The sequence below is a fragment of the Populus trichocarpa genome, chromosome 1, assembly GCF_000002775.5.
Source record: "Populus trichocarpa isolate Nisqually-1 chromosome 1, P.trichocarpa_v4.1, whole genome shotgun sequence".
Classification (NCBI taxonomy): Eukaryota; Viridiplantae; Streptophyta; class Magnoliopsida; order Malpighiales; family Salicaceae; genus Populus; species Populus trichocarpa.
Genome location: NC_037285.2, coordinates 19,918,259 through 19,935,085, shown reverse-complemented (window position 1 = coordinate 19,935,085; position 16,827 = coordinate 19,918,259). Strand labels below are relative to the sequence as shown.

General features: G+C 34.0%; 1 protein-coding gene across 1 annotated transcript; it reads left to right on the top strand.

Annotated features, from left to right (window-relative positions):
- The first annotated feature begins 15,165 nt into the window (after positions 1 to 15,165).
- On the top strand, positions 15,166 to 16,554 carry LOC127905596 (uncharacterized). Its single transcript, XM_052454793.1, has 2 exons — positions 15,166 to 15,659; positions 15,762 to 16,554. Exons 1-2 carry the CDS (start codon positions 15,166 to 15,168, stop codon positions 16,552 to 16,554), a joined length of 1,287 nt encoding a protein of 428 aa, XP_052310753.1.
- Positions 16,555 to 16,827: the final 273 nt, after the last annotated feature.

Genomic DNA, 16,827 nt, shown 5'->3' with positions numbered 1-16,827 from the left:
TGTTAATTTGCATCTTTTCTTTTCTTTTTTCTTTGTTTTGATATGCGTGAGTATTAATGCATGTGAATATAAGTGTGTTCATTTGCATGTTTAACAAGATTTGGCTAATGGGTTTTGTGTAGGTGTTTCAACTCAGAGTGAGTTTGGTGAAGGATGAGGAAAAGCAGGAGGCAATGCAGGGACTAGGAAGGACAACACGAGTTGGCTGCCGAAAAGATTTATACTATGTGTTCTGATCTTGGTGGGTTCTTTCTCAAGGTAATTTTCATTCTTATATCTTTACTGTGTACGGTTCTTTGATCTTGAGAGATTTTTGAAGTTGAATTATGTACTGAAAGGAGTCTAATTCCATTGAGTTTTGACCTTTTTGCTTTCTTTCTATGCAATTATCTTTTCAATTGTCTAATCTTCATGTTTCTTCATGTTTTTTTTATTAATTTAAAGATTTTGGTTTTTTTTTGCCTAGGGGTCTGAAGGGTGTTCGTTTTTCTGCTTTAGAAATTGTATTAGGAACTGTTTGATTCCTCATCTTTTCAATCCGTTATGTTCTTCTTCATCTTTTTCTTGTTAGTAAGCTTTGTCTTTGCCCCCCCTTTTTTTTTTGCCTTTTGCTGTCCATTTTGATTATTGGTTGGTAATGATGTTTATGCTGTTTTGGTTTGAGAGAGAGCTACATTTTACTATCTACTTTTTGTAATTAATTTTACTGGATTTAAATTAGGTTGCTCAAATCATTGGGAAGCCTGACCTGGCTCCAGCAGCATGGGTGAGAAGGCTTGTTACTTTGTACGATAGAGCTCCAGCAACTCCATTTGAAGCTGTTAAGCTTCTGCTGGAGACAGAGTTTGGTCGAAGCATTGAGGACATTTTTGAAAGATTTGATGTGGAATCTCTCGGTTCTGCCTCAATTGCACAGGTAATGCATTTAATTTAAACTATCTGCCTGGTTTATATAAGGTGTTGTATTGTGTTTTTTTTTTGGGTTGACCCGGGTCAACCCATCTGACCCGTGACCCGATCACTTGACCGGGTCGATCACCGGGTCGGGTTTCAAAACTATGATCACGACTCAATTACATCGACCCTTGCCTTAACGCCTTCGAAGGACTATTGGTAGAACATCGGGATTGTTGGGAATTAGTTATTCTTGGTTGATAAACTTCTGCAAATCACCTTCGAGGCAAATCACAAAAGCACAGACCAGAATAAACTTCTGCACCTATTTCAGGTGCAAAGCCTCTTCAATAATGAGGTAAATAAGAGGAAATTTGTTGTTGTTTGAACCCATTTGCGATTAATAATTTTGATAGGAGGGTAACATCTCAACAAAAAAAAAAGATAGGAAAGTGAATAGACACTCAAATATGAAGAGAGCAGACTTCTAGCCTTTGGAATGTAGGAGATGCCTTAGGCGAGGACGTCTTCAAAAATGAGCTCCTCATTTTTAACTGGCCACTACCTTTGATTAATTTTATTTTTTTTTATTTTTTTGGGTTGACCCGGGTTAACCCTGGTCAACCCATCTGACCCGGGTTAACCCTGGTCAACCCATCTGACCCGTGACCGGATTATTAGACCGGGTCGATTTCCGGGTCGGGTTTTAAAACTATGATTACAAGTAAATACAAGTTTTTCCTCACAAAACACTATGGATTGATACAGTTTTTCCTCACATGGTTTTTTTCTAGTTTCTTTTGTGTGTTCTTTTTTTGTAATATTTTTTTCCAAAATTATCTTCGTCGATTTTTTTTTAATATTGCGTTGGTTAGAATTTAACTTTGTAATAAAACTTAATCATGTGGGGAAAGCACTGTAGCTTTCCTCACAAAACATTGTTGAAAATTTCAATTACAAGTCATTACAAATAAGGCTAAATCATGTGGGGAAGCACTGTAACTTTCATCACAAAATACTATGAATTGTTATAGTGTTTCCAACATGATTTTTTCCCCTTTTTTTGTGTTTTTTTTTCTAAAATTGTCTATGTCGATTTGATTTTTTTAATATTGAGTTGATTAAAAATTTAGCTTTATAATTTTTTTTCTTTAAAACACTGTGAATTATTGCAGTGTTTTCCCGTATGAGTTTTTTATTATTTTTTCCAAAATAATCTTTGTCCATTTTTTTTTAATATTAAGTTGGTTAAGAATTATAATTACAATAAAGTTAAATCATATGGGGAAAGCGTTGTAGTTTTTCTCACAAAACGTTATGAATTGCTATAGTATTTCTCTAAATGGTTTTTTATTTTATTTTATTAGGGAAAGCACTGTAGTTTTCCTCACAAAACATTGTCAATTGCTACAACGTTTTTCCTCATGGGTTTTTTTCCTTCCAAAATTATCTTTGTTGGTTTTTTTTAATATTAAGTTGGTAGATAATTTAACTTTGTAATTTTTTTTTTGCTTTTTATTAACAGAAAAGCTAAATCATGTGGCGAAAGCGCTGTATCTTTCCTCCTAAAACATTGTGGATTGCTACAAATCATTTTGTTCAGTCTCTAAGTTTTGATCACCAACACAACTTTTTTTTCCGTCATGAAATTTTAGCTCCATCATACCTTTAGTTTCTATTACTTATCTAGCGCTGGTTCACAATTATAACACTATTAAATATATTTGTTTTATAAGCCCACGGCAGCGCGCGAGCATGCATCTCGTATCAATTAAAAAATGTAAAATGTGATTAAGAAAAAACAAAATGGTCCATTCACCAACTAAATTAAAGGACAATGCCTTTGAACAAATAATTGTCCAAGGTTACAAAGGTATCAATTTTAAGGATTTGACGAAGTGTGTTTGATAACGCATGCATGATACTTTTTAAAAATATTTTTTAGTTAAAAATACATTAAAATATATTTTTTTATTCTTAACATCAACACATTAAAATAATAAAAAAAACACCTAAAAACATTATCAACTTAATATTTTTTCTAGTAAAAAACAATTTGAAAAACACTTTGAAAAGTAACTTCAACCATTAAAAAAATCTACTCTTAGTAATCACCACTACTAACTAGTAGGCTAGTAGCTATATCAAATTATTAATCAAATGAGTTTTTTTTTTTAAAATTAAAAGTCACATGTGAGAAATTATATTTGCAAACTAAGATATCTAGAAAATTGCAAACTAACATTTCTAGAAAAAAAAATTGGAAAATAATACACTTAAATGGTTGTATTACTCCACAAAAATTTAATAGGTAGCGCTACTCCTAGTAGCACAACCAAGCTATGTTTTTAGCTATGTTTTTGGAAGTAGTGCAAACTATTAATTTTACTTGATTGCACTACTAGGAATAACATAATCAAACTATGCTAAGCACCATCACAACCAATTAAAATTCAATTAGTTATGCTTTTTCTCTCTTACTCTCATTACCACGTAGCCCATGTTTTACATCCTTCATTTGGGAATGCCTAAATTCATATTAAAAACAATCATTTTCGGTAATTATTTAAGGTTTAATTTAAATGATGAAATACAATGACAACTACCTATAAACATAATCGAAAACATATTTTATGATATTTGTTTCTCTTTGGTAAGCCTAAACCAATTATACATGTAAAAGTAAAATAGAATAGAAATTCATCATTGAAAAAAAATGAAATTGGATAGCTTCATTAATCATATATTATTATCTAATAACATCAAACCATATCTAATTATATCTAATAACTTAACTACATTTAATTAGCTATATTGTCGGCAGTTCGCTTCCAACTACTTGTTGACATACATGCATTGTGAGAATCATGTATTGGGATTCATGTTTATCCTTATCCTTATCCTCGTACGAGTACCCCTCATCCTTGGCTAAGTTGTTAGCATCATCAACTATGTACAACATCATTAGATGTGTCAGAAACTGCAGTGACGACTCATTGACCCTCCCGTATAAACAAAACCACCTAATACATAAAATAACATAACAAAATATATAATATGATGGGTGGAGCTACAACATACCAATTTATTATATACAAAAAATGTTTAAGCTATATTGATAAAAAAGAACCAGCATATACCAATTTATTATATATTTGTGCATGATTGTATGTATGGACATCTTAAAATACAGTCCCAACATTGGTGTGATAAAGTGGCACATTACATGCACATATCAACCCGTATAGACATCAATATGAATGGTAGGATGTTGCTCTTTGAAGATGCACACTCACCCTCCATGCCACTGGTTGATATAATCCACATGTGTTGTTGATATATTATCATCATTTCCACCTTGACGATTGATTACATGCAACTCATCAATTATATCAATACTATTCGGGATGTGTTAATGCAAGAGGTTATCACATCACATGATAAGGATAATCGAATTCAATGATGTCAAAATAGTGTATTATGACCATTGATCTCCATATATAAAATATATTGCCTCCTCTGTGCATGATGTCTATATAAAATAATTTTATGTGAACAAATAATATACAAATAGTAATAAAATCCATGTCATAACTCACACATGATGAGGTTGTTATGCATATAACTTATCACACTAGAATGACTACACGTAGATTGGATTTTCATGAGATATCTGACTTGCATCACCTGATATGACAATCCATAAATTTATTACAATACTTCAGGTAATATATTTTATATGTTGATGAACATTTTATTAAGAATTTGTATTACTGAGCTCCTACTAGGAGTGGATCTTTAAATACTCGTTCAACATCTAATTGCACCAAACCTCTAAATAATCGACGTGCAAATGCTCTCACAACTATAACTATATATTTTTATATGCAAACTATTAGTAAACAAAAAAAAAGTATTATTATTGGCTAAATTAAATTATATAAATAAAAAATTTAAAACAATTATACCTGACAACAAACAACTCCTAACTTATTTCACGCCAGCCATGCATCCATGACATAACAAATGGTACAGATAGGCAAGCACTTATTGACTCCTAGCTACATCTTGGAATCGACTGAAAATCCTTCAAGAGTGATAAAAACATGATTGCCATTACATTGCCAGTTATACCTGTGAATAACACAATACTAAAATTGTTTATGAGGTGTGCTTTAGCATACATACACAACATCTCACTTGTGGCATCATCTAAAGATGGGCTTATAGAATTCTTTTCCAGACATTTAAGCTTGACATAATCTTTCTTAAAAGTGATGGTGTTAGGAATGCTTTCTAATAGCACCAACATACCTCACCTTTATTAGACACTTTTTTACTGATAATAAAAGCATAATTTATGAACAAACCAAGTAATAAGGCAACATAGATTATGGGTGCCATCTTCACAACATGTATATGAAACACATAAGTCTCATGCCATATATTTTGACCAATACACCAAGTAATTCATGATTGAGCTTTATTTGCTGAAGGTAAGTAATCTTATATAAATCGGCAGCCACGATGAAAGAAAGAATATGTGGATTTAGAGGAATCAATCCATAATGACGACAAATTTTCTTTTGATACCTCTAAAGTTAATCAAATTACTTAAGTAATAATATGATTGTGATGTTGAATATGAATATAGTTGAAGCTTTTGTGATTTAAAAACGTGTATGTGGAGTTCACAATATACCATAGGATATGAAATCTTGTGCCTTAAATCTTCAATAAACGAAATATTTATTTGATCTATAAAAGGTCAACTAGATTAAAGCAGTAACGAGAAATGCAAGAGAACCATTCAAAATATCATTAAATGTTTTAGATAAATTTATTGTCATATTGCTATAATATTGCCTACTATCATATAAAAGTGCTTATCTTTATTTCAATTCAATCTATAGATATTATTTTATCCTTCTATCTTTCTAAATCATAATGACATATTATGTATTAGAATTCTGCTTTAATGGTTTAGGACACATCATATTTAAGTTTTTTTTTTAACTCGAATATTTGAACATCAAATTGAAATTACTCACAAAGTGGTGTGAATAATAACAATGAAGTCCAATCAACTCAGGACTTATCTCTTCGATAAAATTATTAATTGCAATATGTCTATATGATAATATACATAGTCCAGTATGACCAATCACAACATATCAATGAATACAATCTAAGACATATGTATAATTGTAATTCTTCTTTTCTTTTACCATAGCATAACACAAAGAAAATATCTCATTGTTCACATCAAAACCAACTCCAACCAACAACTTCTTATTATAATTCCTATACAGGTGAGTGCCGCAACTCTTATAAATAAAAGACAAGACCTCAACCCCTCAATTGCAGCTCTAAATAACTAGAAAACTCTCTCAAATATTGTTGTATCATCATCCACCTTCTTGTGATCACACTAGATAATTGTACAAAGATTTGATTTTTAGTGTGCTGATAAAATTTCAAAAATACTTGAAAGGAATCCTTGTGCGAACCACATAATTGCTCAAATACCTTTTATTTAGCTATGCACATTAGGAAAATAAGCCCAATCCATGTGGAAGTAGAAAAACAAGTTGAATTCATAAGTCTTATAGGAAATATAACCTAAATATCTTGAATTATCCTATTGAATAACTCTTTAATCTTCTTATCACTTGATCTTGTAACAGGACCAATTGACACATGTAATAGATTATGTGATATTGCTTAATGATTCTCATCATTCCCCCTCTCCTCAAAAGAATTCGATCTCGAATTATCATCTTGCTTGGATGTTGACTTACTTTTGAAAGACAATCAAAATTTGTAAAATATATTAGTAATAGACCTCACAAATTTTCTCATGTGTTTTCTCTAAAAAATATACCACTTAGCTCGTGTTTCACTCTTAACATGAATTTTCTCGATGTTATTCTCACACCCTCTTTTCTTTCACCACTCTTAACTCCCTTCTTTGGTTCTTTATTGAACCAAACAAAAATTTATAAAATAACTTTCAACTTATGAAGTTGAACCAACAAATGCAAAAGACAAGGAAAAAAAAAATTCAAGAATAACTTAATAAAACTCGAAACCAATGCTGAAATAAACCTGAATTCAGTTATATCAACACTTATAATTAGAAAAATCATATTAGCAATAAAACTTGAATAAAGCTAACAATGATCTTCCATAATCGATGAATTAGTACATATGTTTGGAAATTTTAATTTTAAAATCTCAACTAAATCATAATTCTTATGACATCCTCATGTAAGTACCATTGATAGTATGTTGTATACATATATTGTGGTTGAATGTGATGCTTTGTATTATAATAGTTGTGCTATGTGCCACTATTTCACTGTGTTAATTAATTCATACTTGTGTTAGGAGTTTGTCCAACCTCTAAATCAGAATATATGCCTGAATTCCTACTACTCAAAGTCTAACCATTACATACAATTTCATCAGCCCTATTAGCGTCCCAAATTTAAGAATAGGAGGTCCCATGAATTGACTTATTGGCTCACCAGGCTCATCTTCTTCAAATAGGTCAACTAAACCCAAATTACCATTACCTTCATCTTTCTTATCACTTGGTTCAAAGTTATTATTAACATATACACAACCATATATAATTGGATCTTTCCTTTGCCTAATCTTAGGAATTGATATTAGGTTCATTACACCACTAACTATCTTAGATGGATCAATAGATTATGATGCTTGTGTAAGTATTTGAGTATAACTCGAGACCTTAATATACTCAATACTAAAGGAGGAGTATACTCATTTAGGTATACTATTCAAGTAGAGCTCTACATATCTTAATCCATATTTAGTGGCTAACCCAATCATAGATTTCAAATTGATGTCGCAAGAAATGGGCATAGTAATATAAAAAATTAGATGTTCTCTGGTTTGTGTCCTCCAAGTAATGTCAACTTCAATTTCATTATAATTCCACTCAATCCCTCCATACATGACTTCTTTTAGTTCAGGTCGTTAAATGTCTAATTTAACATTAGAAATAACATTACTTCCTTCAATATTAGTGATACTATTATCATTATCAATAACAGTACTATCATAATGACATTACAACGCCATATTAGAAGATATATTCTGTAAAACAACAAAATCCATCAATTCTCACAAATTCTCAATAAAATTTATCAACTGCAAAAAAATTACATAATTTGACAAAATTCATCAATTAGCACAAATTCTCATAAATTTTTCCTCAAAATTATAAATCCTAACCAATTCTCACCAAAATATATCAATTTGATATAATTCATCAATCACCCTCAATTCCCCCAAAATTCAACATTTCTCAAATATCACATAAGCCTTAATTCATCTAATTTATACTTAATTGATGTAATTTGTACCTAATAAACATAATTTATACATGTTGATCTCAATCCAACTAAACCTTAACAAAATAAAATAAACCCTAACATAATCACCAAATCATAATTCATATAATTTATACTTAATTGATGTAATCTATCCTAACTAATCTAAACTAGCTAAATCCTAACATAACAAAATATACCCTAACCCTAACATAATCACCAAAATCATAACAAAGTCTATAAAATTAAGAATGAAAGTTAGACTACTAACCTGGAATTGTTGAAGGGAAGGTGGTGGAAGTGGTGATAGTGGAAGTGTCAAAGAAGTTGATGGAAGAAGGCAAGGATGCAAAGGAAATTCATGAGAGAAAGAGAGAGAAGAGAAATGGTTGTTCTGGTAAAGGAGAATGAGAAAGAGAGAAATGACAGAAAAAAGGAGTATGGAACTGAGATTGAATGATTGTGTTATTGGGAATAAAGTAACATTTGAAAATTTTAAAATTTCAAAGGTTGTGTTACTTTTAATAGCATAACCAATTAATTTTTGTTAATTGCACTAGCACGAGTAACGCAACCTGTTAAATTGCACTGTTTCAACAACATAACTTGGTTGTGACAATTAGAGTAGTACAACTAATAAAATTTTGGCTTGTTTGGCACTTCTAGTAGTGCAATAAACAAAACTATGCTATATCTCAAAACTTTTTCCTAGTTAGTAATTTTTTTATTATGCTATTTGTTTTTAAAAAAACTATGCTCATAGTCCTGCTCTCTTTTTCATACTTATGCTCTCCCTGATCATCATCCAAATATGGACGCTCAACATAAGTAGACGATCTGCCCCCTCGAGTGCACGATATTCTATATAATAGTACCTATGATTGATGTGATATTAGAGAAGTTTAATATGTATAGAAAAATATAATAATATATCATAACATGATAAATAAATAATATATATTTTGCATACAATTGTATTTTCATAAATACTTTGTCGATTAAGACATGTTTTCCTTTTATGACATATGTCATTGCATATGCCACACCTATAATAGGCATGACCTCTGCTTGCATCCATCTCGTTGTGTAAACGAGTTGACATTCATCAACCACACCTGAATTTTTATCTGGATGAGTTTGCTTTAACTCAAGGTCCAATATAATCACTCCATTTTAACTCGTCTAGTAATGGAAAAAATGACATGCCATATGTTGATCTATAGCTTTGAATCGTGTTATGATCAATAACAAATTGTGTAAAGTTTATGTGATTCTCGGCACAACATGTAAGAACATGTGAATATGGCCATTGAAATGTGTATCATTTATCACATATGCATGTTTTATCTTTCAAACTGACTTCTTTAACAACACCTAGTTTAATAGGGGTGGTAACCTAGAACACCCCTTGCTCGGAGTCAAACAAAATTGCAGTATAATCTTTTGATCTATCTCTGCTCAATGTTATTTCAATCTCAATTGATAGGGGCAAATCTTACCATGTTCAATAATAGCATTAGCTTCACGTCTCCGCTTAACCCAATAACTATTACACCTGTAAATTATTAATTACGCCAGAGCTGAAATAGGCATTGCACAAGCACCTTTCAAAACATGGTTAAATGATTCTGAAAGATTAGTTGTCATATTACCATACCGGTGATCACCATCATAACATAAAACCCATTTTTATGTGGTTCCCATTCAAGCCATTCTTTATATGCCAAGTCCATCTTACACATTATTTCATACCATAAATCAAATTTGCATTAAGCTGATGATGATTTTTTTTTTACAAACATCGAAACACGTGTGTGGTCATTTTAAATTTGCCATCTCAAATAAATTCGACCTTTTATGATATTCCCTACATAAATACTACTTATATTCAGGTGTTTGCACACATTGTAATTGAACAAATATAGAGTTCGACCATTGGATTTCATACTCAATCGAATGTGCAATGTGTCATCGTTTAACTACATTAACCAATTTATTTTTACTACCGAATATTTTTCCAACCTCTAATTCAGACCCTTATGGTATACGTCTATAACTAAGTGCTCAATCATTAGAAACAACAAAATTAGACTTAGAAGCATCTCCAAATTCAAGAATAAGAGGTATGTAATCATCATCAACATCATCGTCATCATTCACCATCACATTCGGGTCTAACGTATCATCATCCTTATTGTGACTAGGCTTAGAATAGTTAAATATATGTTGACCAACAAATGAATTGTCAAATATAATACCATCTATTGTTTACTGTAAATCATCCGACAATAAACTATTTTTACCTCTACTAACTGAATTTAAAGGATCAACAGAAATTGAGACACCAATAACTTTTGGTCAACTACTCACATACAATACCATCATGTTCAAACTATTTTGGGTGAAAGAATCAATCATTGTCTTAAAACTGTCATCTCACACAATCGGTACAAGATAATACTCATGTTCACCAATATGACATCTCTAAGTTATTTCAACATTAATATCATTATAATTTCACCAAAGTCCATGATAAATGGTTTCTTTCATTTCTGTATATGACATGCCTAAATTACCATTTAACAAGAAAATGCTCCCACCATTGTATGTTATACTGTTGTTCACATCATGAAGAATAATGCCACCATAATGACATAACATAAATATGTTATATGACATTCTGTTTTTTTTTTTTAATATTGAATTTCGGTCAATTGGACGTAATTGTAACTAAATTGGATTATCCTAACACTAATTGACAACATTCATATAAAATACAATCAAATTTCTAAAATTTAACGTTAAAGCAAATTCACCATAAATTCACCATAATTCATGATACAAGATCTAATTGATATTATTCTAACACTAATTGACAACATTAATATAAAATACAATCAAATTCCTAAAATTTAACGTTAAAGCAAATTCACCATAAATTAAACATAATTCATGATACAAGATCTAATTGATATTTTCATGCTCAATTGTATTAAATCAAACCCAAGTTAATAGCAAATTAAAATAATTCAAAGAAAATACCAAATTCATCAACGTATCAATAACTCAATGAAACACTTAATTCATCATAATTCTACCCCATTCATGCTCTCGTCCATGAAACCATCAAGCGTGGTTAATTATTTTATTATTTGATTCCTACAATACACATAAAATTTCTAATTCGACAACTGAACATCAATTAAACGCAATACATAATTAATTAAAATTATTACTAATTTAATTTAATTTCATGTTGAACTATATCAAATCAACCCTAATTGATGATATTCTTAATTAACTTCACATTAATTCAACAAACCCTAAATTCATCATAAACCCTAAATCCAACCTAAACATTTATTACATTTCAACAAAAAATAAAAAACACAAATTTATAGCAATGTAGTATGTTTACCTAGTTTGTAGGACTAGAAAAGAGGCTGAGGTGATGACAGCGACAACGCTGGTTTTGACCCCTTCCTTTCTTATTTTCTTTGAAAAATCATAAAATAGCAAAAAACAAAAAAAATCCAAAAAATATATTTTTGACATATTTGCGTTATTTTTGGCATTTTCAATGTCTTTTCAAAATAATTAAAAATTCAAAAAATTACTTTTGACACGTTTAGTTTTTAACGCTCTCATTTCAAAATTATTAATTTATTTTTCTCATTGAGTCAACTTTGATGTTTTCTGTTGTAAAAAAAATCAACAACAAAATATTTTGACATGGGGACCAAAAGAGCAAAAAAGATAAAGAAAATTAGGAACCAAAGTGATTATTAGGTTGTTTGATCACCAAGTTTGCCTAGGAAGCAAGTATGTGGGAGGAAGAAGACATTATTTTGCTTATAAATAGGGAGGGAATCTCACACAAAAAAGGAGGGGCTTTTAGGGGAGCATTAGCAAAAAAAAAAAAATATTTTTAGAGGCTCCTTTAACAATCGAAAAAGCCTTTCACAATTACCACTCTCTTTCATAAATCACCCAGCACGAAAATATGAATCCCTCCCATTCTCTCTCCCATTCACCAGCTCACATACCACACAAAAACAAAAACCATAAAGAGGAAACAACCAATATTAACTAACCACCCTAAAAACCACTCATGTACTTCCTTATCTGGTAAACCACCATTGAATAAAAAATATAGCCTCTATTTTTATCTAGGAGAGACCAGTTTCCCATCATTCATGTCATAACCCATTTTTAGGTCACTCCCAAATTCATTTTCCTTTTCTTTAAAAAAAAAAAAAAAAAAACTGCCCGGTGCCGTTTTGAACGGCACTGTGCAGTTCTTCTCCCCTGCAAATGCAGAGACAGGGGAGAAGAAGATTTTTGAAATATTTTCTTCCCGCTCTCTCTCTCCACCCCACTTGCCCAAAAATCCCGCATGACCCATACCCATACCCACACCTACACAACCATACCCTGCAACTCCCACACCACCATGCCCTGCACTTGGACAGGGTATGGTGAACCTCTCCCCCGGCTGCCTATAAATACAGGGGAGAGAACAGAACCAGGGGGGAGAGGGACGATTTTTTTGAGAAAGAGAGGAACGAACTGGGGGGGCAAAATTTTGGAGAAGGAGGGAAAAAAACAACAGCCTTTAGGGGGGAAAAAAAGAAGAAACCGAAAGAGAGCAGAACAGAGGAGGGAGGATTTCGAGTGTAGAGAAGAGAGAAAGCCAAAACAGAAGTGGGGAAGAGAAGAACAGAGACTGGTGGTCTCTGCACGAAGAAGGAGAAGGACTGTTACCCACCACCTGGGCACCACCGCTGTGCTTCCTCTCCACCGCCACAACATCACCGCCATTCAGCTGCCAACAACAGCTGCCACCAGCAGCAACAGAGGAGAAACCGAAACAAAACAGAGAAGGAGAAAGAACAAGAAAACTGAACAGAACAGAGAGGTAGAGTTAAAGAAAAAAAAACAGAGGAGAATAAGGGAGAGAAGAAGAAGAGAAAAGAGACCAGAAAGAGGAGGAAAAAACGAAAAAAGCAGAGAAGGGGAATAGAACAGAGGAGACAGAACAGAGAGGGAAGAAGAAGAAAAAAAAACAGAAACTGAAAAGAGAGAAAGAGTGAACGAAACGAAAGAAAAGAAAAGAAGGAAGGAAGAAGAGATCGACCATCGCAGCAGCTCCGCACTGCACAGACACCACGTTGGAAGAAGAATCACAGGGGTTCCCCGCCGCCGCTGCCGCAAGCCACCGGAGACAACAACCACGCTCCCTCATTCCAGGTAACCTTCTTCCCCCTCTGCTGTCATTTTTTGGTTCGGCTTCATTTGCATGCAGAACGTGAGCAATTCACGTTCTGCAGCAAATGAAATATAATTAGGTGGTTACTGTGTAGAGCACAGTAACCACCTAATTATAATTCACTGGTTACTGTGCTCGGCACAGTAACCAGCAACCAGCTCTTCGTTCTTTTGGGGCTGGAACATCAGCCCAGCCCACGCGGCTGGGCTGAGTCCAGCCCACAGTATATGGGCCGGGTCAGGCCCAGCCCAGAATGGTTGGGCCAGGTCTGGCCCAGTTCCAAAAACTTTCAAAAAAATATTTAATTTTTTTTTTGTGATTTCCCCGCGTATTTTTTACTAAATTTTGCTTAATATTGGTTTGTATTTTTGCATCGTAAAAATACACATCCGGTATTAAAATACCCGGTTTTCGTCAAAACTTTGAAAAAAAATGTTTTGGTTTTCATGCATACGGCCAAATCTCTCAAAGCTAAAAAACTCATATTCTATTTTCATACAACAAAGAAAACTTCAAAAAAAAAATGTTTTATCATGCATTTCGGCTTTAATAACCAGTTTATTAAAGTCATGAGAACTTGGCCAATATTTCAAAAATTCCAAAAAAATTATTTTGTTTTTCTTTTAATATCCGAGATTACGAATTTATACGTAAAACGTACTCTCGATATTAAAAAGGTAGTTTTTTTTTATTTGATGATAGAACGGTTAAGTTTTACCTCATTAAGATAAGAACCTCCTTTTTTAGGAGGGCTTTTCTTGAATCTTAGACAGACCGAACCAACAATTAGAAAACGCGACCAAACCCTAGATTTTGATCAGACAAATAAAACAATGCAGCTTACCTTAGGTAGGGCGTATTTGGGGTGCTAATACCTTCCCTTTACGCAACCAGTCTCCGTACCCGATCTCTGAGACCAGTTAGGGTTCCTAGTGACCAGAATACTAGGTGGCGACTCCCATTCCCATTTTTCACCGCTAAGAGACAAAGAATTCCTTGTCTGCCCATATTTTTCCAGATCCACACATCCATGGAGTGTGGAGGACGATCGCCGCGATGCCGCACACGTGCGACAGAATGGCGACTCCACTGGGGACCTTGTGGACTAAGCTTTGTTTTTGTCTGATCATCATGTTTTATTGTTTGGTTTTGTGTTATTGGTAATTTTCATTCTCATTTGCTCATACGCTTTAATTTTTGTACATTTTTGTTCATGCATTGTATAAAATTATTTCATGCATCATTCACATTTGAGGGGAATTATAACTTTAGGTTAAGTGGGGGACTAGCAGCTTACCTTACGACTTTTAGTCAAGGTTTAAGTTTGTGTAAACCCCAACTCTTCGCTGAGTGCTTAGACTGGTAATGATTGGTGCATATGCCATCCCATTACCTACTGAGCCCCTATATCGCCTTTACAAGGATGATCACTGGGACAACAAGAGACCCTTTTGACCAGGTAGAAAGCCACCATCATGTAATGGCCCCAACCTATCCTTAGATTATGAACTCCCTAATACGCATGTACATAAATTTGCATCGTACACATACATCCGTTCATTGTAAATAACATACATACATGCATTAGGTTGAAATATAGGTCCCCAAAGAGTCTACAACACCCGACTTCGAGCGAGAAACATGGAAGATGAAGAGCGCGCTCACCGTGACGCCCATTTTCAAGAAGAGTTGGAGTCTCTGAAGACGAGTGTGGCTCGCCTCACTAGCTTACTCGAGCAAACACTAAGAAATACCTCTGGTGAAGGTCCTTCTAACCGACCGGTCACCTTTAATCAGATTCTAATAATAGCTCAGCCCGAAGAAAGAATGAGTGAACATGGTCAAGAGCCTCCACACAATCCAACATTTGTGCAGTCAGCAACACCTGCACCAGCCCCTGTAGTCATGGATGCATTTGCTAACGAGTCCCGCAAGGCTAAGTCATCTGATAGCATTGATCAAGATAAGATGGAGGCGCTGGAAGCTAGACTCAGAGTAATTGAAGGGGTAGACTTATATGATCCGGTAAGGGCAGCGGAGATGTGTCTGGTCCCAAATGTGGTTGTCCCGAAGAAGTTTCGTGTTCCTGAGTTCATCAAATATAGTGGAACACAATGCCCCATGACTCATCTTAAGTCCTATTGCAATAAAATGACAGAAGTAGTACATGATGAAAAACTACTGATGCACTTTTTTCAAGATAGCTTAAGTGGGGCAACATTGAGCTGGTACATGAGATTGGACAACACAAAGATCCGGAGATGGAAAGACCTGGTGGATGCTTTTATCAAGCAGTACAAATACAACATGGACATTGCTCCTGACAGAACCAGCTTGTCCAATCTAGAGAAAAGGGACAAAGAAAGCATAAGGGAATATGCTCAAAGATGGCGAGAATCAGCTGCTCAAGTCCATCCTCCACTTTTGGACAAAGAGATGGTCACTTTATTTGCCAACACACTCAAAGCACCATATTATAAGCATGTGATGGGTAGTTCGGCCCAGCAATTCACTGACGTTGTGGTAGTGTGTGAACGTATAGAGCAAGGCGTCAAGAGTGGTAGAATTTCTGCACCCATCGAGAAAAGAGGCTTCGAAAGGAAAGAGGTCAACCATGTTGGAGACGACTATAGGGGTAGGAAAACCTCATCCCAAAGCTACCATACTCCATCCCAGGTTGCCGACATCAAAAAACCTGAGCCCCAAAACTTTCAAGCCAAAAGCCAAATTGGAAATTACCAAAGGGTCCAAGAACAACTACCTCCATTACCGCTGCCCCTGGATGAAATGTACCAGAAGTTATTAAGCATCGGGCAAGTAGCTCCCGAACCTCTGACGCCGGTGCAACCACCTTACCCTAGTTGGTACAAACCAGAGCTCACTTGCGAATACCATGCTGGTATTGCTGGACATAGTATCCATACTTGCAACGCCTTCAAGAGAAAACTTTTGCAATTAATCAAGGCAGGGTGGATAGAATTGGAAGACACTTCTAATGTGAACACGAACCCTCTACCTAATCATGCTTGAGCGGTGGATCAGTAAAGGCACTAGAAGCAGAATGCTCAGAAAGCACCGATGGTCAAGGCAGGGTGCGAAAAAAGGCAGCCTCAATTTTGAAGGACTCAAATTTTGACCACAGTTTTTGTCCCCACCATTAATGAGACCTCCACAAGAGCTGTTGTGGGAAGGCTAGCCTAAAAGGAGATTTATGAAAATGAAAGGATGAAGCCTGCCCTATTATTGTCTTTTGTTTGATCATGTCTGTTTTAACTTGTTTCAGTCTTGTTGGTAACTTGGCTC